This window comes from Papilio machaon, chromosome 10 (genome assembly GCF_912999745.1).
Source record: "Papilio machaon chromosome 10, ilPapMach1.1, whole genome shotgun sequence".
Taxonomy (NCBI): domain Eukaryota; kingdom Metazoa; phylum Arthropoda; class Insecta; order Lepidoptera; family Papilionidae; genus Papilio; species Papilio machaon.
In genome coordinates, this window is record NC_059995.1 from 8,663,803 (window position 1) to 8,687,623 (window position 23,821).

At 42.9% G+C, this 23,821-nt stretch overlaps 4 protein-coding genes across 4 annotated transcripts; 2 read left to right on the plus strand and 2 right to left on the minus strand.

The window, feature by feature from the left end:
* Positions 1–347: 347 nt before the first annotated feature.
* LOC106721371 (DNA polymerase nu) lies at positions 348–5,289 on the minus strand. The gene is made up of 11 exons (XM_045679838.1): positions 5,208–5,289; positions 5,025–5,097; positions 3,779–4,781; positions 3,045–3,279; positions 2,647–2,888; positions 2,440–2,570; positions 2,009–2,121; positions 1,764–1,926; positions 1,455–1,609; positions 632–802; positions 348–552 (listed from the first exon to the last, which is right to left on the minus strand). The coding sequence occupies exons 1-11, from the start codon at positions 5,287–5,289 to the stop codon at positions 380–382; spliced, it is 2,541 nt and encodes an 846-aa protein (XP_045535794.1). The 3' UTR covers positions 348–379.
* A 333-nt stretch (positions 5,290–5,622) lies between these two features.
* On the plus strand, positions 5,623–8,883 carry LOC106721383 (vacuolar protein sorting-associated protein 41 homolog). Its single transcript, XM_014516304.2, has 2 exons — positions 5,623–6,239; positions 6,711–8,883. The coding sequence occupies exons 1-2, from the start codon at positions 5,798–5,800 to the stop codon at positions 8,831–8,833; spliced, it is 2,565 nt and encodes an 854-aa protein (XP_014371790.1). The 5' UTR covers positions 5,623–5,797; the 3' UTR covers positions 8,834–8,883.
* A 1,121-nt stretch (positions 8,884–10,004) lies between these two features.
* Positions 10,005–21,404, plus strand: LOC106721370 (regulatory-associated protein of mTOR). Its single transcript, XM_045679839.1, has 28 exons — positions 10,005–10,314; positions 11,203–11,305; positions 11,760–11,881; positions 12,394–12,513; positions 12,633–12,779; positions 12,864–13,144; positions 13,218–13,400; positions 13,545–13,747; positions 13,893–14,134; positions 14,275–14,349; positions 14,428–14,508; positions 14,590–14,929; positions 15,028–15,106; positions 15,297–15,430; positions 15,552–15,664; positions 15,750–15,909; positions 15,986–16,075; positions 16,223–16,399; positions 16,481–16,619; positions 16,713–16,859; positions 16,944–17,053; positions 17,329–17,412; positions 17,940–18,128; positions 18,206–18,392; positions 18,607–18,723; positions 18,890–19,018; positions 19,140–19,275; positions 19,357–21,404. The coding sequence occupies exons 1-27, from the start codon at positions 10,138–10,140 to the stop codon at positions 19,204–19,206; spliced, it is 3,996 nt and encodes a 1,331-aa protein (XP_045535795.1). The 5' UTR covers positions 10,005–10,137; the 3' UTR covers positions 19,207–19,275; positions 19,357–21,404.
* Positions 21,405–21,893: 489 nt separating this feature from the next.
* LOC106721385 (EKC/KEOPS complex subunit Tprkb) lies at positions 21,894–22,742 on the minus strand. Its single transcript, XM_014516306.2, has one exon. It carries the CDS (start codon positions 22,589–22,591, stop codon positions 22,058–22,060), a length of 534 nt encoding a protein of 177 aa, XP_014371792.2. The 5' UTR covers positions 22,592–22,742; the 3' UTR covers positions 21,894–22,057.
* Between the last annotated feature and the right edge of the window lie 1,079 nt (positions 22,743–23,821).

A 23,821-nucleotide genomic window follows, 5' to 3' on the forward strand; every position in this document is an offset into this window, starting at 1 on the left:
CGGGTTTTGTAAGATATCAGGACTTTATACACTGATTCCTGTTAATTCCGTTGTATGGTTAAAGAACGACATCGTTTACAATAAAACAAATAGACGAGTTTTAAAGATATGTGTAGTTTATTCTTTTTGCGGGATGAATTCTTCCATCTCCCCCCAGTTGAGTCCGCAGTGCATCGTGACCGGCAGCGGCGCCGGCAGTCCGCACGACCACCCGCAATCCTCCATCGCGCGTTGGATCACCGCTGTAATACAAACTGCATTCATCAGATAACAATGGTCGGCAAAAAATAGCTCCTAGATAGATTAAACAGTTTTATTACCTTCGGGCGACATTCTTGAAATCGTGATGACTATAAAAAATAACCGGTGACCTGTGCGATCATCGAGTATGCGAATGCGTACCGGCGGCCTGGTGCAGGTGCTCCTGGCGCACCTCCCACACCAGCTCGTCGTGTATCTGCAGCAGCAGGCGCGCCCGCAGCGCCGGCGACCGCCCCGCCAGCGCACACACACTCGACACCATCGCCATCTTGCACACGTCCGCCGCCGACCCTGACACACGCGCAACAACACCCTCACCGAGTGCTCGCTCACCGGGTATGGGGGAGAAAGGAACGCGACTCGAACAGACCTTGTATGACAAAGTTGATGGCTTTCCTCTCGGCGCTCGCCCTGCTGGCGGCGTGCGGGCTCGCGATGTCCCGGAAGTGTCTCGCTCTGCCGCACGGCGTGCGCAGCGTGCCGTCCCGCTCGCACCGCGCCACCACCTCGCGCCCGAACCTCTTCAGCGACGGGAACGCCCCTGCGATAATGACCGTCAGCGCGCCCTCACTCCCCCTCACTCGCCCTCACTCCCCCTCACTCCCCCTCACTCGCCCTCACTCGCCCTCACTCGCCCCCACTCGCCCTCACTCCCCCTCACTCGCCCTCACTCCTCCTCACTCGCCCTCACTCGCCCTCACTCCCCCTCACTCGCCCTCACTCCCCCTCACTCGCCCTCACTCCCCCTCACTCGCCCTCACTCGCCCTCACTCCCCCTCACTCGCCCTCACTCCCCCTCACTCGCCCTCACTCCCCCTCACTCGCCCTCACTCGCCCCCACTCGCCCTCACTCGCCCTCACTCGCCCTCACTCCCCCTCACTCGCCCTCACTCCCCCTCACTCGCCCTCACTCCCCCTCACTCGCCCTCACTCGCCCTCACTCCCCCTCACTCGCCCTCACTCCCCCTCACTCGCCCTCACTCCCCCTCACTCGCCCTCACTCGCCCCCACTCGCCCTCACTCGCCCTCACTCGCCCTCACTCCTCCTCACTCGCCCTCACTCGCCCTCACTCCCCCTCACTCGCCCTCACTCCCCCTCACTCGCCCTCACTCCCCCTCACTCGCCCTCACTCGCCCTCACTCCCCCTCACTCGCCCTCACTCTGTCAGCAGTCGGTAGAGGGCGACACTTACGGTTGAAGCCGGCGGCGACCTCGAGCGCGCGCTCGTAGCCGAGGCCGAGCACGTCCGCGAGCTTGTTGGGGCCGGCGCCGTACATGCTGGCGTACACGACGTGCTTCGTGCGGTCGCGCTCCTCGTCGCTCACCTCCGCCTCCTCCTTGCCGAGCCTACGTCGCCACACCCGACACACGCTTATTAGAAAGTAACAACATGCTACTACCTAAAGTTCATTCGCGTTCAATTTCATTGCGCCTCGACTTCCTATAAAGGTGACATAAGACATTGTATATAAAAGAGTGCAAGTGTTGCGTGTGTGTGGACCAGGTGGCGGCGAGCATGGTGAAGAGGTCGGGACTGCGCAGGGCTGCCAGCAGCGCGGTGTCGCCGGCCGCCAGCGCCAGCACGCGACACTCCACCTGGCGGAAGTCCGCCGCCAGCAGCCGCCAGCCCGCGCGGCTCTCGTACACCGACCGCAGCTTCAGGGCTTCTTCCTCTTTATCGAACAAAAATTGTTACAATTTCTAAAAGTGAATATGACACAAAGGAAACTGAAAAGAAATCTTTACCGTGTCCGGCGCCGTCCTCTGGAAACAAAGTGAGGCTGAATGGTGTTTTGGGCACGGCCTGCAGGTTGGGAGTGTTGCAGGCGATCCTGCCAGTGGCCGCCGCGTTCTGCTCCCTGATAACATAATCTTATGGAACTACCACAATGTTTTACCAATTTGATTTGTTCTATTTTTTAGCTTATACGAACTACACATTTTTATTACAACTTACGAATCCAAAATGGATAATGAGAATTAAATCAGGAACATGATAACAAAAGAGAATTTACAATTTACATAAAATTAAATTAAATTTTTTGTTTTAAGTAATGACCGGCTCGAAGGACTTTACACCAATAATATACGTATATTATATTATATATAACCAAAGTAACTAAACACATTGCGTATTCAAAAATGAGAAAATTAAGTAAATGTAAAGATATTCTCACCACACAGGTGTGACAACTCCATCGCGCACACACTGCGCTATCCCCAGTATAAAGGTGCTGTGCGCCTTGTGCAGATGTCGGTACTCCAGGATCAGTTTGGGCAGCGGGTGTTTGTTCATTAAACTTCGAAGCTGAAAAATATGGAAACTGACGCAAAATGTACATTGTCCAAATGGCAAAATTTACACATAGTATACAATAAGTAACCATCGTCTCGGATGTTGATTTAGCTCCCTTGCAGATGGTCTCCCGTATGTTGAGGTTGCAGTGCGAGTCGAGCTGCAGCTCATCATAGAGGACGGCGCGGACCTGAGGCGCGGAGGTGAGCTGGAAGACGCGACCTGCGGCGCGGTGACAGGCCAGCTCCGCCGCCCTCATTCGCTCAGACAACAACCGCTCCATCACTCTCAGCTTCTCCATGTTGACGCACACTCCCACTCTCTCCATCTCTGATCGAGCGGTTTTATTATAAAGTACTCTATATAGAAACATATTTTCTGGAAAATCTTAAAAACTGAGCTGAAAACTAATCAAGTTTTATATTCTGAAGCGAGCTGATTCAGATTATTTTTATATACTAGAAGTCTACTGAAGCTAGGAAATACCTGAAATGATGGGTAAAACTCTCATTTCGATATCTACGAAGACCTTCCACAGTCCCTGATCGAGCAGCGATTGCCGGAGTCGCAGCCAACAGTTGTGCAACAGCGCCAGGTACCAGGCCGTCTTCTGCAGGCCGCACTCCGTCGCTATGGTGAACTCTGCCACGTAACCTATCATTTTTTGTAATTCTGTAAAGTTATTGGGTGGATTGTCGGGGTCTAGAAGGCTCCCACCGACCTGCAAAGTTTAACTTACGATTTTATGTATGTTTCCTAAACACAAAAAATTCAATCATAGAAAAAATTGTTGTAAAACTCACCTTTACATCAAGAAATTTTGAGTAACTCATGTCGATTGAAATCTCAAATTGTTTTACTAAATGTTTAATAACATTTTTACCTTCGTAACAGATCCAAGAGTTTTTATTCATAAATGACTGTAACTTCTCTCTGAAATATTTTCTCGGGCGATAAATAAAGTAAAAACCAGATGATAATTTATTTGACAATAATTAATTTTAAACTGTAACCGTACCTATAATTTTGTAAATCATTTTCTATATGATAATATTTATCTTTAACAAGAAACATTATTCCTTCTACGACACTCACATCCTCGGTGTGCTGGTTATTTAATTGACAAAAGCCATTTCTGTGAAATAATTACGTAATTAAATTGTGTTATAAATATACAGACATGTAATATAAGTCATCATTTACCTATAAACAAGAGTTACAGCTATTTCTTCGTCACTATATTCAAACAAATCCAAGCATTCATAAGAAGGTTCATTTTTAAACGTTGCTATCTCGTAAGTGAGCTCTTTAACAGGAATTTGTGATTTAATTGGGGGAATAAATTTAGATTTTACACTTTTTTCTTCATTAGTACTGGTTTCTATTATTGATGTTCGTTTATCATCGTTATTTAATTCGTATACATTTTTGGGTTTACAATATTTCATAATGCCATTCTTGTTCGTTAATTGCGCTTGTACACTCTTTCTTATTTTACTTCCTTCTGTGATCTTTGTAGCTGTTATTTCGAAAGAATTTATCTTTTCCGTTACGGCATTTTCATTGGCATCTTTTGCCACCTCTGTATCATCTACAGGATTAGCTGGATCTACATCATTTAGCCATTTTTTAACTGTCTTAGAATACTTTTGCTTTCGAAAATTCGGTTTAATTGCTTTGCTGACTTCCGAAACTTTTTTAATCTTTTTTGGTAAACCGTCTTCAGAAACAACGGGATATTTTTTAACCCTTTTCTTTGATATTTTAGTTCCGCCTTCTTTGTCGTTGTTATTATTCACCGGTTTGATAGGGAACTCTGTTTCGCATGGTTTCGATGCCTTTCTATAATTTTCATAAGTATCATTTTCGGTATTGTTAATATCCAATAATAATTCAGTATCAAACATATCATCCCATGGTACTTCCTCGGCATGATCTGAATATTTGCTGTCCTGGATAAGTACTTCGTCATCGGCAGTTTTTAATAAACTGCTAACAGGCGGAACAGGTACGATGTCATTGTTGCATGAATTCAAAGTCATATTTGGGTGAGCTATTTGGGGACTTCCATCTTCGTCTACACATTTAACAAGTTCATTCGATTTAGGTATTGATGGTGTTTCAATTGATACAGTATTTGTAATGGTCGAATCATCTCTGTTTTGAAGATTGGCACACTCATTGCTCGAATTATAATTTATAAAATCGACAACATTGTTTTCGCTGTTAGAAAAAGGAAAGTCATTTATATTCAAATATCTAAAGCTGTAAAATTTTATAAAAACATTAATTAACCAAAGTAATTAAATACGTATGAAGAAACATTACTGAATTACAAGGGCGTCGCCGACCGATGATCTAGAGATCTTTTAGATTGCTGAAGATTTAGGATAGATTGATCTGAGGTTAGTAGTAATAATTCTTTATTTCATTACGTAGGGAGGCCAATGCTGAATAACAACTTACTTGGAGGACTCGGTATAAGAATGTGGACGAGTACTGCTTCTGTTAAAATGATTTCTGTTGTTAAGAATATCATCTGTAATAGAAAACACATATTTCCTATATTGTATCTTTTCATTGATTTATTAACTTCCGATGCCTAGAAAAAAAAACTATTGAAAAATAACTAATAAACTTTATTCGTACCTTTGATGTTTTGTTGTACCAAAGCTTTTAAAACTTTTCGACCAAAGACTGATAAGTGTTTTTCATATTTCCTTGCAGCCATTTCATGGAAATTACTTAAATTCATTTTTAAACTTTAAAAGACTTTTGTTTAGTTTAACTTTTCGCGCGTTATCCGAATTACTTGTCTGTATTGCTACATAATATTTTCGACCATAATTTGTCTATGGCATTTAAATTTTTTAGTACAGCCCTCAAAATGTTCATGGTATTGGTAACTGATAATGTTAATAAACGTTGTTTTCGATTTCTTAATGTCATTGTAATTTATATTAATTTATAATTATAATTGAATATAAAGACAAGTAGCTTACCTATTGTAGGTAATTAAATTATTATATCATACCAAAGAGTATGTAACTACTTCGTAGTAGCAACCCAACTCAACTTTATGTCATAATTGTCATAATTAAAGAAAATACCAAAATACAAAGGCGACTTGAAATAAAACGCATAAATTGACCAAAAACACTGAATCCAAATAATTAGAAAACATTTGTAGCACAAGTATTTGATCATGTAATTGTCAATATTAACAGGAAGAACTATAAATGAACATGACTTTAAACCAAGAGAGTTGTGATAACTTGTCTTCGGACGGGGAACCGAAGCTAAAATATGATAGAATGGGTAATGACGTTCAGAATATTTTAGTGACTGATGCTGTGAGCTGTATTTGTGTGCATACTAAGTTTATTTGCCTCGGCACCCAATGGGGAGTCATACATCTACTTGACCATGAAGGGAACACTGTGCCGTTTTCGCAAGACAACAATCAGAAAGACTTGCAAGCGCACGCTATCGCCGTTAACAAGATATCTGTAGATGAGAATGGAGACTATATAGCGAGTTGTTCGGACGATGGAAAAGTTTTGGTTTATGGCTTATATTCTAAGGACAATACACACAGCCTTACTTTAAGCAGAGTTGTCAAATCAGTGGCTTTGGATCCTTTCTACCACAAATCTGGATCTGGTAGAAGATTTCTTACAGGTATTCATATCATATATTATCAACTAGACCAACTTAGTTATCAAACTACCATAATCACTTCACAAAAATGATATAATAAAATATATCAACGCTGGATAGCATAAACGCTGTAACCCTTGAAATCGCGAATATGTTTTTCACACGTTAATAATTTCAACCATTATCATACGATAATGATTTTATTATAGGTTAGCACAAACTACACAACATTGCTAAATACCGCATGCTTGTAGGCATATAAGCTCACGAGTTATGATTTTTTGGCTCTCCTGTAAAGTTCATACTTTCGGGGTTACAGCATTTATGCTTTCCATCGTCGATATATACAATAAAACATATATTTACATTTTAAATACATGGATAATGTTTGTTTAAAGTAGGTAGTAAGGAGAGTTAAATAATATCAAAATCAGGAGAAACAATCAAATATTGCTGTATCAATATTACATAGATTTTTTTTTAATGTTACAGGTGATAACAAATTAACTCTATACGAGAAGACATTTTTAAATCGCCTTCGCAGCACAGTACTCTGCGAGTGTGAGAGCTATGTCCAAGCAATAGCATGGCATGACCGGTTTGTTGCGTGGGCAAGCGAAGTTGGTGTACGTGTTTATGACCTTGTGGCTAGATGTTCTCTAGGTCTTATTCAATGGGAAAAAAGTCTGAATAGATCCATAGAAGATTTTCGTTGCAATTTACTCTGGTCTGCACCCAAAACTTTGATGATTGGGTGGGTTGACACAATAAGAATATGTCTGATACGTAAACGAAGCCCAATCGAGTTACAAACGAGAGACGATACAGAATACTTAGTAGATCCTGTTTATACTTTTCAAAGTAAGGAGTATTTTATTAGTGGCCTAGGCCCTTTGGATGATCAACTTGTTCTGCTCAGTGTTCCAAAGGAACCTGATCCAGAAACTGGAAAATCTCAGAGACCAATTCTTATTGTAGCGGATTATAAAGACTGTGAATTTAATGAATTTTCAGCTGATACTTTAAACATTCGAGGTTATGAAGAATACTCATGCAATGATTACTTTTTAGACATGTTAATTGAAGAAAATCGATTTTTCATTGTATCACCCAAAGAAATAATAGTTGCCAGTCCGTATGACATAGATGACAAAGTAAACTGGCTGACCAAGAAAGGAGAATTTGAAAGAGCCATTGCAGTGTTGGATGAAGTTGGTGGCAAAACTGCACAGCACTCTGTAGTTACTGTTGGTGTTGATTATTTGGATCATTTATTAACCAATCAACAATATGATGCAGCAGCAAAAATATGTGCAAAAGTATGCAAAAATGATAAAATTTTATGGGAGAACCAAGTTCTTAAATTTGATGCAGTAAAGCAACTGCGAGCCGTTAGCGCCTACATTCCTCGCATTTCTGAGCAAGTATTAAGTCCGCACATTTATGAATTAATTTTAAATGAATACCTAAAGGAAGATCCACAAGGATTCCTTAAATTAGTAAAAGACTGGAATCCATCTCTATACAGAACTGGTGTAATTATCAACTGGGTTCTAGAACATTTACTAACCACCAAAGTGGATAACAGTGTATATTTGGAAGCATTAGCCTTACTTTACTGCTACCAAAAGAAGTTTGATAAAGCCCTTACCACCTACTTGAGTTTACAACATATGGATGTTTTTAAACTGATCAAAGAGCATGACATGCATACCGTAATATATGACAAAATTCTTAATTTAATGCAACTGGACTGTGATAGAGCCATTACCATTCTACTGGAGAAATTTCCTGTTGAGCACATTGACAAGCAACACGGCAAGACAAAAATACCAGTTGAAGTAGTGGAGAAACAGCTGGAGAACCATGACTTATTCTTGTTCAAGTATCTAGATAGTTACAGCAAAATTGAACCCAACGGAAGATACCATGGGAAGCTCATCCACTTGTATGCAAAGTATGCACGACCCAAATTGTTGCCATTCTTAAGATGCAGCGACAACTACCCTATTCAAGAAGCTCTAGATGTTTGTCAAAGTAATGAATTTTATCCGGAAATGGTGTTCCTTTTAAGTAGGATCGGTAATACCAGAGAAGCTTTGCAGATTATAATAGAGAAGTTAAATGATATAAACCAAGCAATAAACTTTTGCCAGGAGCATAATGATAAGGAGCTGTGGACAGACCTCATCCAGCAGACAGTGGACAAACCTGAGTGTGTCACGTTACTACTCAAGCGGATAGGTAACTATGTAGATCCGCGCATGTTGATTCAGCACATACAACCTGGCTGTGAAATAAAGGATCTTAAGGAGTGTCTCGCTAAAATGATGTGCGACTACCATCTCCAAATGTCAGTACAAGAGGCATGCAAAGTTATAACTCTCAGAAACTATTTCGATTTACATGAAAAATTGATAGTTGGCCAACAGAGAGGTATATCTGTGACAGATGACTTCTTGTGCCATGTTTGTCAAGGCAGGATCATAGTGCGGGACTTGTCTAATGCCTCAAACCTCATAGTTTACAATTGTAGGCATTCATTCCACATAGATTGTCTACCCAATGGTATATTGTGTAACAATTGTTATGTGTGCAGTGCAGTTAAGATGTGACGTGTTTTCTGCTCAATGTTTATTCAAATAGAACTGTATATTAAATTAACCAATATTTTTCCAAATAAACATTAATATTGTTAACTGATAAATTAATATATAATGTATATGTAATTTTATGTTTGCCTGCTAATTTTTATTTATGTATTATCAGCAATTATGGTGGTTCCAATTGAGGTGGCTTGTGTTATTTTCCTGGTATTAGTTCAAACCTCAGAATATTAAACCATAAGTGAATTTAATTTTTCTTTTTTTCTTACCTTTTTAATAGTTTTCAGAGGCTACCATTGAAAAGTGAATGCTACCCGTACATTTTTCTTACCATTGCCTTGGATGCCATGGCTTAACAAGGTTACATGAAGCTATGTAATTCATAGACCTGCTTCGTCCCTCTCTGGACAGCGCCCCGGACGGTCGCCTAACCGCGCCTTAACGCCGGTACGGAGTAATAGTGTGTTTGAAAGAGAATGCTAGAATTGTGATGTTCCGCCGATTTGGGCATGTTAAAAGGTTGAATAAAAAAGAACGACAAGATAAAAATGTGGCAAAGCGACAGTGCTTAAGGGAATGAAGTAAAAGAGGCGACTGTGTACGTAGAAAAAGTTAGAGTAATGCCAGAATTTCGTAATGTCTGTAACTATGGGCAATGGCCCACGTAAGTACACGGAGGAGAAAGTGAGTCGAGTTTTCAAGGGGTTCATTCCTTTGGAGGGGAAGGAGATAAAACTAAAACCCATTGTGTGATATAAATTTTTCGTAATAAGGTAACAAAAAATACTACGTACATCCATGGAGATAAAAGTAATACGTAGTACTACTACTACTGCCTCATGGGCAAAAGCAAAGCCACATAACTGAAAAAGTGGCTATAATATTTGATTACAAAATATTTTTGTATATTTATTGCATCTTTATTAATTTTATTGTTCTCTGTATAATTTGTTTCGGATAAAAATGTGCAAGTGTTCATCAATAAACCGTCACCATTGGTCACCACATTTTATGACTATAAAGATCTGTATCTCAGAGCTATGATGTATACATATCTAATTTGGTCTTATTACATAACGAAATTATAAAGTTCAAATTAAATTTATTGAAAGAGAAAAAATAAAAAAATATTTGGCAACCTTAAACTTGAATGAGCAATGCGTAGAAAGAGACAGCTCTTTATTGTTTATTCCCATGTGGTGTTGAAAAATGGACGCGCACATGATCCTGTGAAGTTTAAAAATGTTTTCTTTACGTGTTTATGTGCGTTGAACATTAAGAACAGAAGTAAACGTGTTCAAGTTTAAGTGACAATGACAGAAATGCCTCCTTATCTCGCTGTTAAAGATGAGGAGAAAAATAGTGGGCAGACAGATAGTGAATGTTCGGACTCTGAAGACGATTTGCCTCTAAGTTTTGATAAACCTAGACACATTGAACCCATTAAAGGTGCAGAACGCGAAGAGCACTCTTGGAGAGTTAAAGAAAAGGTAGAAATTCAAATAACCTCTTAATGTTTGTGCAAAAATTTCAATTGCGTATAACTTGCTGAAGGACACGTTATGTTGAAAACAAACGCACATGGGATGGTTGCCTTACCTCGACTATTATTTATGAATTATTAAAATTAAGTAACTTTTATAGATAAAGCAGGACTCAAAAGATATAATTTTGTTTATTGTTATTGAAGCTTTGTTTACATAATTTCAAAATAAAATGTCAATATGTATATGTCAAACGTAATATTTACGCTATGAGTGTACAAATCTAAACTTATGGAGTAATTATCATTTATCACTATACGTAATTAACTTATTTACTCTCAACATCAATTGTCAAATTTTTCAATCAAAAAGTAGCAAATTTCAAAGTATTTTCATTAAAAATTTCACTCTTCAAGGATATGATTACAATATTTTTAATGTGATAAAGAAGGAATAATTATTGTATAGTTATTTATATACAATATGCTTAAAATGTAACATTCATAATTGTGGAATTATGAAATAAAAATAAATCAACTTAAAATCACTATCACTATCACTGACTGATATGTTTAAAAAACAGTGGAAACTTTATAATTGTGAGCTATACAGTTTCATAATTATCCTGACCTTTGGTCCAATTAACAAGTATTTTAACTCACATTAAACTAATCATTTAAGTTCTCTATATGATTATAAATACCAAACGAAAATTACCAAGTACCTAACATCAACAAATCAAAATATATACTGGAGCAGTTGCATTTAAAAATCATCTGATTATAACAAACTATTTTACCTCAGTGCAAATGCTTTAAAAATCATCAGTTTATTGTTATATAATGTTATAGTTTTGATTTATAAATATACATGTATGTAATGTTTGTCACTCAGTACAAGACACACTGTGTAGCGCTGGTCTTGTGCCTCAACGTGGGTGTGGACCCACCCGATGTGGTGAAGACTCAACCTTGTGCCAGACTAGAATGTTGGATTGGTGAGTATGTCTGTGAAACATTCAACAGAGCTATATCATTAATATGGTTGTTGAATTGTGTATGAATTCTCTGTCTGAGTGAGTTTATATGACAATATGTCTATGCACCATTTTGTTACCTCAATCATTTTGAATTTTTTGAATACTGAAATTTCGGGAATTAAAAATATGTTACAGTAAATTAATTTAAAATACAGAAGCACAAATACATTAACAAAAACTCTTTGTTAATCATTTTTATGTACAACTTTCCACCTACATCTTTCAAAGGTCATGGTTACGAGACAAGCAAAAAATACAAGTGATAAAGTTTTTATTATTAAACAATATAATATTTCTGTTTCCAATAGTATTTATAGCAAAAGTTAAACTATTGCATAACATTTTTTTAACTTTGTTTCTATTTAACAGCAGGTTGTAATGAAGTAAACTAATTTTGTTCAATGTGTGTCAGATCCCAACTCACTGTCCCCGGGCAAGGCATTGGAGAGCATCGGTCACGCACTGCAGTCCCAGTATGAACGCTGGCAGCCTCGCGCACGTTACAAGCAGAGCCTTGACCCTACCAGTGATGAGGTCAGCTCACAACGCATTTATTATATTTTAGACTACTACTATAGCATACTTTATGACATCTAAGGCACAACAATATCGTGCAAGATAATGTCTTTGAATAGATGTTGGTGCAATTAGTTCAAAGTAATGAAAATTCTTCAATTTACAAAAGTTAATCCTAATTAAATTTTGATAAATAATAAAAAATGCTTACTTTTTGCATTTGTATAAAAATAATTCAAACTCAGCTCAGTTTGCAAAAATTAATGTAACAATATGGTCACTGGTAATTTGGTTAAATTAGGCTAATTAGTTTGCCGGACCACAGTGGCCTTGAGACGACCGTCCAAATACTAACCGCCACTATATAGCCCACTTTGCACTCTTTGTTCATGTTGCAATTGTTATTCTGATAGCTTTTTCTTACTAGTCTAGTGTTACACTAGTCTAATGTTAGATAATTTAATTACTGTCTCATAACACAGTACATTGCATTTGAGATGCAGTCGTGCAAGATGTGAATATGATTGTAGATCAAGAAGCTGTGCTGCTCGCTGCGTCGCAACGCCAAGGACGAAAGAGTTCTTTTCCATTACAATGGACATGGGGTACCCAAGCCCACCAACCAGGGCGAGATATGGGTCTTCAACAGGGTAAGGGTTTTCATATTTTCCAAGTTATTTAAAATTATACTTACCTGATGACTAAATTACATTTAAGTAGTGCCAATTGGATCACATGTGTCTTTATGTACATGGTGTTTGTGTGTCAGGCGTACACGCAGTACATCCCGCTGTCGATGTACGACCTGCAGACGTGGATGGGAGCGCCCTCGCTCTACGTCTACGACTGCTCCAACGCCGGCATCATCGTCGATAACTTCAAGCAGTTCGCTGAACAACACGAACGCGATTATGAGGTACGTACAAGTTCAAGTAATATCTTACTATGCTAGTTACAACATTTGAGAAGTTTAGAGGTATTTATTAGATGTAACTATTAGATGCAGGCGTCCAGCGGGCGCGATACGGCGGGCTCCGGGTCGGGGGCGGGGTCCAGCTCGGGCGGGGGCGGGGTTGTGGGCGCGGGCGCGGCGGTGTCGTACCGCAACTGCATCCAGCTGGGCGCGTGCGCCGCCGGCCAGACGCTGCCCATGAGCCCCGAGCTGCCCGCGGACCTCTTCACCGCCTGTCTCACCACGCCCGTCAAGATGGCCATGAAGTGGTTCGTGCTGCGCAGCCGCGTGCGCGTCGCCACACACGACCTCCTCGATCTCATCGACAAGTTAGTGCACCTCGCTCTTCTGCGCAATGTGATTGTTGTGTAGTGTGAGTAGTGAAGGAGGCTCGTGTCGCAGGATCCCGGGGCAGGTGAGCGACCGGCGCACGATGCTGGGCGAGCTCAACTGGATCTTCACGGCGATCACGGACACGATCGCGTGGAGCTCGCTGCCGCCCGACCTCTTTCAGCAGCTCTTCCGCGCCGACCTCCTCACCGCCAGCCTCTGTCGGAACTTCCTGCTCGCAGACAGGATCATGAGGCAACTTACTCTTTCTCTATTTTTATCACTTGAACATTAAAAAACAATTGCAAGGCTGTTCGAGACAGTGGGAAATTAATTTACGATGGCGTATTAAAAAATCATCTATGTGAACAATGTATGTGAGTATAAAATACGGTGCAGATCGTACAACTGCACGCCGGTGTCGTCGCCGGCGCTGCCCTCGCTGGCGGCGCACCCGCTGTGGGCGGGCTGGGAGCACACGCTGGACCTGGCGCTGGCGCAGCTGCCCGCGCTGCTGGCCGAACGTCCGCCCGACTACAGCCACTCGCCCTTCTTCCGCGACCAGCTCACCGCATTTCAGGTCTGGCTCGACCTCGGCAAGTGTAAGTACACCTCCCTCTATCTTCCGCTCTCTAAAATCAAATCAATTCAAACTAAGATTTTGTTTACTTATTCAATTGCAAGTATTAACCAGTTAACCTTAATTATCCGAGGAGTTACGTTGTGGTGCTGTGTGTGTGTGCGCAGGGTCTGCATGCCGGCCGCCGCCGGACCAGCTGCCGATGGTGCTGCAGGTGCTGCTGAGCACGCTGCACCGCGTGCGCGCGCTGCAGATCCTGTGCCGCTTCCTGGCGCTGGGCGCGTGGGCGGTGCGCGCCGTGCTCGCAGTCGGCATCTTCCCCTACATGCTCAAGCTGCTGCAGGCCTCCGCACACGACCTCCGCGCCTCCATGGTCTACATCTGGGCCAAGATCATAGCCGTAGACCCTGTGTGTATTACCTAAACATTCGAGATATTTTCCCACCGAGGTTAAAGTTGTTCAAATAATATATGTATTGATTTGATACATCTGCTAATATCTTTTGAGATCGCACAAATTTAATTACATATTTAATATTTGTTTTGCAGAGTTGTCAAGTGGATTTGGTGAATGCGAAAGGTCACAAATACTTCCTGTCTATACTTCAGGATCCATCAGTGGATGTACGTTTATATTATTACAATGTACTTTATGTTACATTTGATGTAGTAAATATAACTGTGTGGATGTGTTGTGTACAGAGTGAACATCGCACATTGGCTGCATTCGTGCTGGCGGGCATCGTGGACAACTACCCCGCCGGGCAGGAGGCGGCGCTGCAGGTACCTCTCTCTGCATATTATCTGTCTACTACTTTAAACTGCGTGTATTTGGTTACAACAGTGGATGTATTTGTCTGCAAGGGTTCCATGATATCGCTGTGCCTGGAGCAGCTGACGGACGGCAGTGCCCGACTGCGGCAGTGGGCGTGCGTGGGGCTGGGCAGGCTGTGGCGCAACTACGACGCGGCGCGCTGGGCCGGCGTGCGCGACCTGGCGCACGAGAAGCTGTACGCGCTGCTGCAGCACCCGCAGCCCGAGGTGCGCGCCGCCTGCGCCTTCGCCCTCGGCACGTTCGTGGCTGCGGGCGGGTGTGCCGGCCGCACCGAGCACGCCAACGCGCTCGACCAGCAGGTGGGCGTGCAGCTGGCCGCGCGACTCCCGCCCGACGCCTCGCCGCTGGTGCGCGCAGAGCTGCTCGCCGGTACATACCTTACATATACATATACATACATGTACATCAACACTTTCTTCATTTCTCACTCACGATAAGGTATTACGAATATATTATTTCCTTTTCAGCTCTCCAGTGGCTGGTTTTAATATTTGAACAACATTTCATCGCGGTATATATTCAAGAAAGGATGAGGCGAAGTACCAAGTGAGTTGTAGGTTAATTGTCCACAAACCTCGATAAGTGTTGGCTTAATGTTATACAAAATCAAACTACCAGTCCGTGTAAAAGTATCATAATTGTTAAAAAAATGCAAAAATAAACATTTAGTTAGTTCATTGCAGCAAGGGAATGTTAAGAGGAATTTGTATCCCTATGGATGTGTGTGTGTGCGCAGGGAGTCTCGACTGTGCGGGGCTGGGGGCGGGGGCGGGGGCGGGCGCGTGGAGGCGGGGCAGGACGCGCTGGCGGCTGCGCGTGCGCCGCTCCCCGCGCGACACGTGCACGCTGCGCTCGCGCTGCCCGCATACGGTACTCACAACGACCGACCATTTTCTAAACATGTATATTATAGTATAGTACAGTGATGGATCAGTGTTTCAGTGTTCAAAGTTCAATGGATTGTGAATGTGTTGTACATGTGTTCTTGTAGGTTTCGGCTCCGTGTATATGAAACTGTGGAGCGCACTGTGCGGCATGGCCAAGGAGCCGCACCCGCAGGTCTCGCAGATGGCCACCGACATCATCAACTACATCTCAAATCAGGTAACAAGCAACAGATCGGCCTGTCTTATTAATAACCATTTCTTATTTCGAGCAATAGATTTAAAGGAGATCGTTTTGTGCGCAGGTGGACAACGTGAGCCGCGAGGCGGAGGCGGTGCGCAGCAGCAGCGGCAGCGGGTCCAGCTCGCTGCCGCCCTCGCCCAACACGCGGCCCGCAGCCTTCGCGCACGCCCCCCACTCGCCGCACTCGCCACATCCCGACACACGCACTCTGCCCGCCATGGGTAAATATCTACCCCACCCCACCTACAACACCCATAGCACCGATGTCACTGAGTGAACCTCTGTTGTACTCCGCAGGTCACCGCCGCGGCAAGTCTGGTCTGCCGCACACAATATCCGAGGACTCGGTGGCTCATCGCGACCGCGACTCCACCTCCTCCAACTCTAGTGAGTACGCAGCATGCTTCTACGATACCTTGTTAACTATCTCATATCTTAAAATTATAATATCCACATTTATATTTTTGTAACTTTATAAGATCTGTATAAAATTTGTTAAAATTGAATGTACGCCATGTCTGTCGCTCGTGTCAGGTCAAAGTACAAAGAAGGCGATTGTGAGCACGGAATTCGTGGAGTGGGCGACGGCGCAGTTCGCGCGCGGTGAGGGCGGCGAGGGCGACGAGGGCGACGGCGACTCCGAGAGCCGCGCCCACCACGAGCGCGTGTGGCGACGCGCGCGCAACCGCAGTCTGCGCCGCGACGCGAGAGGTACGTCAGTGAGGTGGTGAGGTGAGGTGAGGTGGTGGTGACAGGGCGCAGGGAGACATTGTCCGTGGTGGTGTGTTGCAGCGCTGCGCGCGGGGCTGGCGGGGCGCGGCGCCCGTCTCGAGACGCAGACGTTCCACTCGCGCTGTCCGCTGCCGCCCGCCGTGGTGCTCTTCCACCCCTACGAGCAGCACCTCGCCGTCGCCTTCAAGGACACCTTCGGGTACGCGCTCCTCCGGCAATAGATCAAAAAATGACACGCTATAATTGTATATGGTGTGCTAATCTACGATGTGGTACATGTGACGCGAGCCAGGATCTGGGACTGGGGCACGGCGGCCAAGATCTGCGTGGGGTCGTGGCGGCGCACGTGGGGCCGCATCACCGCGCTCGCCTACCTCAACGCGCACGAGCGCGCGCTGCTCGCCGTCGCCTCGCACACCGGCAACCTCGCAGTCTACAGGTACTGTCCACACTTATACTTATATCTCTTACTTATATGAAAAAGTATTTTGGTTGTCTGAATGTGTGTATGTATGACGTGCAGACCCTCGGAGAACGGTAGCGGGAGTGCGCCGGCGCTGGCGGCCGCGTGGCGAGCTCTGCCCGTGCGGCCCGCAGCCGACTACCGCCCGCCCCCAGCACAGCCTCTATACAGTAAGCTCCTCCCCCTCACATCTCCTCACTATTCACTACTCGCTACATACACACACAGATCATTCACGCTCTTGTCGGTCACGGACACTATGCAAAGTGTTTAAATTTCTATTATAATATTTTGCATAATGTTAAAAACTTTTAACGTAAACAGTAGTGTGAGTATAGAAATGTGGACAATAAGAAATGTCCCCGCTGCGAGCGGGTTTGATACATGAATGTGTGCCACACGAGATGAGAGAGCTAAAGCGGTGTGCCGGATGCGGGTGTGTCAGGTCTGGCGCAGCTGGTGTCGGAGCAGTTCATCTCTGCGGAGGAGCGCCAGGCCGCCGCCAAGGCTCGCCACTCCGACCCCAACCGTGAGTCAGAGCAGAGAGCCAGTAGTCGTAGTCGTAGTGTAGTCGCTTCCTCGGTATTTTGTAATCGCTGCCACTACTCATTTCATTTCTTTATTATTTAACTTGTATGTCTTTATTTTTATTTTTTTGTTACTTTCGCAGCACTTTGGACTATCTTCAAAAACTTTTTTCTTCTTTTAAAATATGCTAGTTTTAGTTGTTACAGTTTATAGAATTTTCAAATGTTTGTTTGTCAGCTTTTTTCGTTATCTGTGTGTACGTCATTCGGGGGACAGCTTTAAGTTACTTACTTTTTCACTTCCCTTAATATTTAAAAAAAAATGTTAAAGACCCTAGACTTTGACTAGAATAGAGGCGTGACTTGGGAACCGGTTCTTTGCCAATTGACGTCACGCAAGGGGACTCGGGTAAGGAACAGTGGAAGTCAGGCAATCCAAGAATTTTATTTATTTGTATAGTCGACACGGGTTAAGTTAACATTTTGTAGACAGAGTTGAATAACAAGGATGTAATATTGCGATGCACAGTGTCGGTGGGCATGGGCGGCATGGGCGGAGTGGGAGGCGCGAGCGGCGCCGCCGGCACCAGCTCCGGCCCGCCCTCAGTGCTGCTGCGCTGGAGCGAGACGCGGCGCTCGCTGGCGCTGGCCGGCCTCTGCAGCACCGTGCGTCTCTGGGACGCCGACGCCGAGATGCTCAGCTGCGACATCAGCACTGGTGAGACGTCTCCGCCATCGCTGTCGGGTGCGGGGTGCGGGGTGCGATACCTCTCACTCACCGTAACACTTGTGCAGAGACGGAGGCTGCGGCGACGTCGCTGTGGCGCGGCCCGCTGCTGGCGTGCGGCTTCGCGGACGGCGCGGTGCGGGCGTGGGACGAGCGCGCGCCCGCAGCGCCCGTCTTCACGCTGCACGACCACACCGCGCCAGTGCTGTGCGCCGCGCACCGCACTCACCAGCCACACACACTGCTCACTGGATGGTCCGCACGCACATATATAATCCTAATTAGATTTGCATATATTCTATCGACAAGGGATTGCCTTTGCACTGTAAAGTGCACTTACACAAAATGTCCCGATTTAAAAAAATAATTACAAGTGTTTAATTGTGAATTTTCTTCGTTTTGTATGGATAATAATGAAAACGTACGCTGAGCGAGTAGAAGTGTAATAAAGTGTGTATGTGTGTATCAGTGCGGAGGGCGTGATCCGCGTGTACGACACGCGCAAGCTGGTGGCGAAGGAGGTGGTGCGCGCGCCGGGCCCCCTCGCCGCCCTCGACCTGCACCCGCTCTGCAACCTGCTCGCCTGGTACACTACCACTGCATCTTTCTCCTCTCACATGCTTCATCTTTATCATTTCTACCCTGTACTGTAACCAAATCAATCGATATCCGATACTGAAAATCTAGTTTAACCTTCCTAATTTCTAAGGCGGTATTCTCAATACTAAACGTGTTTCGATTTGCGGACGCAGCGGCTCCGTGAACCAGTGCATCAGCATCTACGACCTGAAGGGCACGCCGCTCAACACCATCAAGTTCCACGAGGGTTTCATGGGGGCCCGCATCGGACCCGTCTCCTGCCTCACCTTCCACCCTCTAAGGTATCACGTCACATGTCATATACAAAAATTAATTTTATCCTCACTCTCAATTATTCGGTCCCTCGAGCCGGAACTTTAATGTAATTTGTCAGTGTGAATTTAAAATGTGATCGTTTGGTAGATGCGCGCTGGGTGTGGGCGCCAAGGACTCCACGGTGTCTGTGTACGTGTCGGAGCCCCGCCGGTGACCCTCGCTCTACAGCCTGGCGCTGCCGCTGCATTTCCAGTGAGCTGCACACCGCACACCGCACACCGCGGTACTACGCCTCGTCACAAACATCCTGCTTCGTTAATTCAATATACTAACTGTTATATTAACAATATGTTTATATCGACAGGTTCTAGTGGCCGAAGAGGAATGACTTGGTGAATGAGCTGTCGCTACGCGCTAAAGGACCTCATCGCGAAGATCGGAAGGATCCCAGCCTGTTTAACTGCAACGTATTGCTTCGTTCCCTTTCTCATTAGTTTCCGTGGAGTGCGGGCGCAGTCTCCTCTCCTACCGACGACTGAGAAACGCTCGAGCCTTCCAGCATCTCAATCCCACAAAAGACATCTCCACCGTTTTGTGACTACCCTCATTATAATACAAGCGTAGAATTAACAGCCACGTTATAGATATCATTTACAATAATAATGTTGATTTGCTTACGTTATATTTTTCTACATATTGTGTAAATAGTAAATCTGTTATTTTTACAAGTATACTAGTAAGAAAAAACTCGATCAATGCAGTTCAATCCCACCGATTGTATTCGTGCGTAGCGCGCGCAGTGTACGGCGCAGTGTACAGCGCAGTGTACGGCGCAGTGTACGGCGCAGTGTACGGCTCAGTGTACGGCGCAGTGGTTGCGGGGTGCGAGACGGCGATATTTGGTGCTAAAGTTAGGTCGATTTGTAATTAGTTGCGTGCGCGTGCGCAGTGCAGCGCCGACACACAGCCGCGCTGTTGTAATGTACGCTTTACAGTAGCATACTCAGTCGAGAGACGTTCGGAGCATTTGTATAAATCTGTTATATCGGATAGCGACGTTTTTATTTATATAATTTAAGTACGTATAATAATCGAGCAACGTAAATATGTATTTATATTTAATATACATAAGTTAGTATCGATGTCCGCGCCCGCCCGAGCGAGAGGCGCGGCGGCGGCGGCTTAGCCAAATATACTGCCTTCAGAGAACAGTCGCCTCGCTTTAATACGCAGAGGACGTCGCCTGTAAATATAGCAACATTAGTTATGATCTATTTTATACCATGAAATGCAATACAATTTGAGTAATTAATTTAGTGTATGGAGAATAATTGTGTACCGACTTCCTCCGGGCCGGAGTGCGCCAGCGGTGGGGAAACCGTTCCCTTGACGATGTTGTGCTACGAGCTTGCGTCAAAGTGATGACTACTGATGAATGTAACGTCTGAAGTTAACAGAATTGCTTTCAGTAACTCCGCTTTATCCGGCCGGTACAGCAGCGCGCCACCACCAAACACGTGTTCAAGTGATGCTACGTTAAGTTAGGAACGCTTTTCATGTCTACCCTACATTAACAGTATGTGTTCAAGACTTATTTCTCTGTATGCAAGCAACAGCGACCAGGAAAGAATATTATGTGCACTAAAATAAACAAACGAGTGGTATTATCACCTTGCCAGTAGAGTCCAAGAGATTCGAGGACCGAATAATAAAACGGGCAAAGCTATGGGCACATGAGACCTGTCTCTGTGGCATGCGCGGGGCCACAAGTGGCTGCTGCCCTCGGATCTGATCACTGCGCGTACATCGACTCGCGCTGGACTACTTTGTTTTATCCAATATAATCCGTATTTTGCGTTCTTCAGTTCGGCAGAAGAGGTTTTGTGATTATGTGATTTTACAAGAAAGTTCCTAAGACTTAATTATTACTAAATAGATGCCATTTTTTTTTTATATTAAACAATAAGTTATAAGATTTCGTTAACTACGTAATAGTTGAAGATATTGTGTTCTTTTACATTAGAATAGACAAACAAGATACGCATCCGGTGTTCATAAAAGTTTTTATTTTTAGTTGTACATTTAGTCTGCCGAGTGAGCCAGTAACATTAAAGTTAGGATACAGTTTTATGTACAGCTGCTGAGCATTTAATGTTTTCTGATTATAAGACAAGCGATTTGAACAAAACTGTAATATCGGCTGCACTGCCGGGTTCGGTGAGGACTGCACACGATGTTCTCATAGACAACCTCTCACAAGTTGGTTCTTCAATCAAAAGATTGAATATTGTATAAAGTTATAGCATTTTGTCTATGAAATTAATGATTTATCATCGCTTTTACATATTGTGTAATTGTACATTACTGTTGTTGTTGTTGAAATAAAACATGGTACATAACATTGTCTTATTCTTATTTCAGTCTCAACTTTTGCTTGTAATAAATGTATGTACATGTGGATCTGCTTCAAAATATCAAATTTTGCTAGTAATTCATAATGAAACTATATCACTCTAACTGTCGCCCGCGACTTCGTCCGCGCGAAATTAAAAAAAACGTAATAAGTAGCCTATGTTTTCTTCCAGACTATGTTCGACATCTGTTTCAAATTTCATCAAAATCTGTTCAGCCGTTCCGGAGATACCTTTAAACAAACATCCTTCCATCCATCTTAGTTTTCGTATTTATAATATTAGTAAGATTGAACCTACTAAGATGGATGCAAATGTTATAGGTTTGACAACTTGCTTGCCTTGAGGACACTAATGAAAAATAATGTAATGAATTTGTACAATTTAATATCTTAATTTTTACAAAACAAGATAAAAGTTACAAATTTATTATATACAGATGAAAAAATAATACAATGGATTTCATATATGAATAAACAGAGATGTTCCCTACATATACAAAATAAATACTATTGACCTTTATTGGAGTACAAGTATTGCTTCCAAATTGATTATCGGATTCAGCTTTAAGTTAATAATGTTGTCAAGACTAATGACATCGATGTGATCAGATGTAATACATCATTTTCTATTTGGCTAACTCAATTTAAGGTCTTAATGTGCGATAAAACTTTTTGTGACCATTTTGGTGATTATCAAATTAAGGAGATTGACATCGGACTTCACATTATTTAATTTATATATGTTCTTCACTTCTTGCATGTCTGTAAACTTCACTAAATCGCTAATTGGTAATAATTCGCCTTTTATTTGTTCAAGAATGGTTTCACTTTCGTCACTGTCCGCTGTTACTAAGAAACAAATCAGCAGGCTCCGATCTGTCTCAACACCAAATTTACTCAAACTTTGAGATATGTTTTTGGACAAGGACAAATTAAACAGAATCTCAGCGTAGACAGTTCGAGTAAGCATGGCTTGCGATTTTTCCGCCAACACTGCTTTGTTTGCAGCGACAGCAATTTGAAATAAATCTATTATCAAATTGGGCTTTATCGCAGCGCATTTCCAAGTACCATTCATAATGTTGCTTCGTATTTCTTCCACATTCTGAACATGGTTGAAGAGATATACTTTAAGCGATGTTTTTGTTTCTGGATCTAAGTTACAAATGTATGGCTCATACGACATAATTGTAAATATGGTGCTAGTACCTTAGTTGAGGCTAAAACAAAACATTTGAATTAAATGATAAATAAAACAAAAACATATACATAACCTAATTCGTGACGGATAAAACTTCAGAATCTGTCAAAATCAGATGCCACCACCACTATCCCATAGATAGATATAGGGTGTGTTCCGATATACACTGCGACCACTGTAGAGTGTGACGTCAATTCAGTATACTGTGAAGCCGTTCCTTTATAGCCAGTTATACTGGTTACGATTTAAAACGGAACGCAATCTCGTATACTGCCAGCCGCATTTTTTGACGCAACATTCAAATGAGTGTATTCAAGTTTTCTAGTACATAAAAAAAAACTGTTTTGGAGTACTGTCAAATTAAAAATATTTTAATTAATATTAATTATAAATTGAATTTATAATGTAATAAAAATAAGTACTTTTTCATAAAAAAGAATATGTTTTTCATTATCAACACAGTCTAATAAGGTTATTTTTTGCAATTCTTCCATTGTTTTATTTATACATCCAAACTAATTACAGAACTTTAACATTTTCTGATTAAACTGTAGCTTTGTTTATAAGATGTGAGGCACTCGGGTGGTTTTGACTGATCACGTGATCAAAGTACTGCGAGTACCTTACCTCGAAAACGCCATTGCTAACAGTAGAATATGGTGGCGATTTATGACGTCATATATTTCCCTAGGGTACTGCGGCAGTATACTGGCAGTCCATAACGGAACGAATATTTCTACAGTGATAGCACTGTGCAGTGCTCGCAGTGCATATCGGAACATACCCATAGTTCCATTCCAATTCCAAACAAACCTTTTGGTTTACACAATGCCAGTACAGAAGGACTAGCGCTTGTAACTTGTAGCGCTTGTAGCGTTGTGCACTGGCATAATGTAAAAACGAACTGGTGCCAGTGAGCCCGTACAGTCAATGGCAGGTCGTACAGTAATTTCCCTGTCGTATCGTACTGTACTAGCCTCAGATAAACTAGGTACTAGCAAACCGCTACCAAACCACAAACAAACCCATTGTGAATATGTACACTTTTATTGTATTTCAAATAAGTAACCGCCGAATTATGATGGCTCACTAACGCCCTCACGCCAATATAATTTTAAAGTACCTACAAGTAGACAAGTACGGATAAATATTTTAGATTTTTAAATGGCAATACGGGCAATTTTTTAAATATTAATAACAAAAACAAGCCTAACG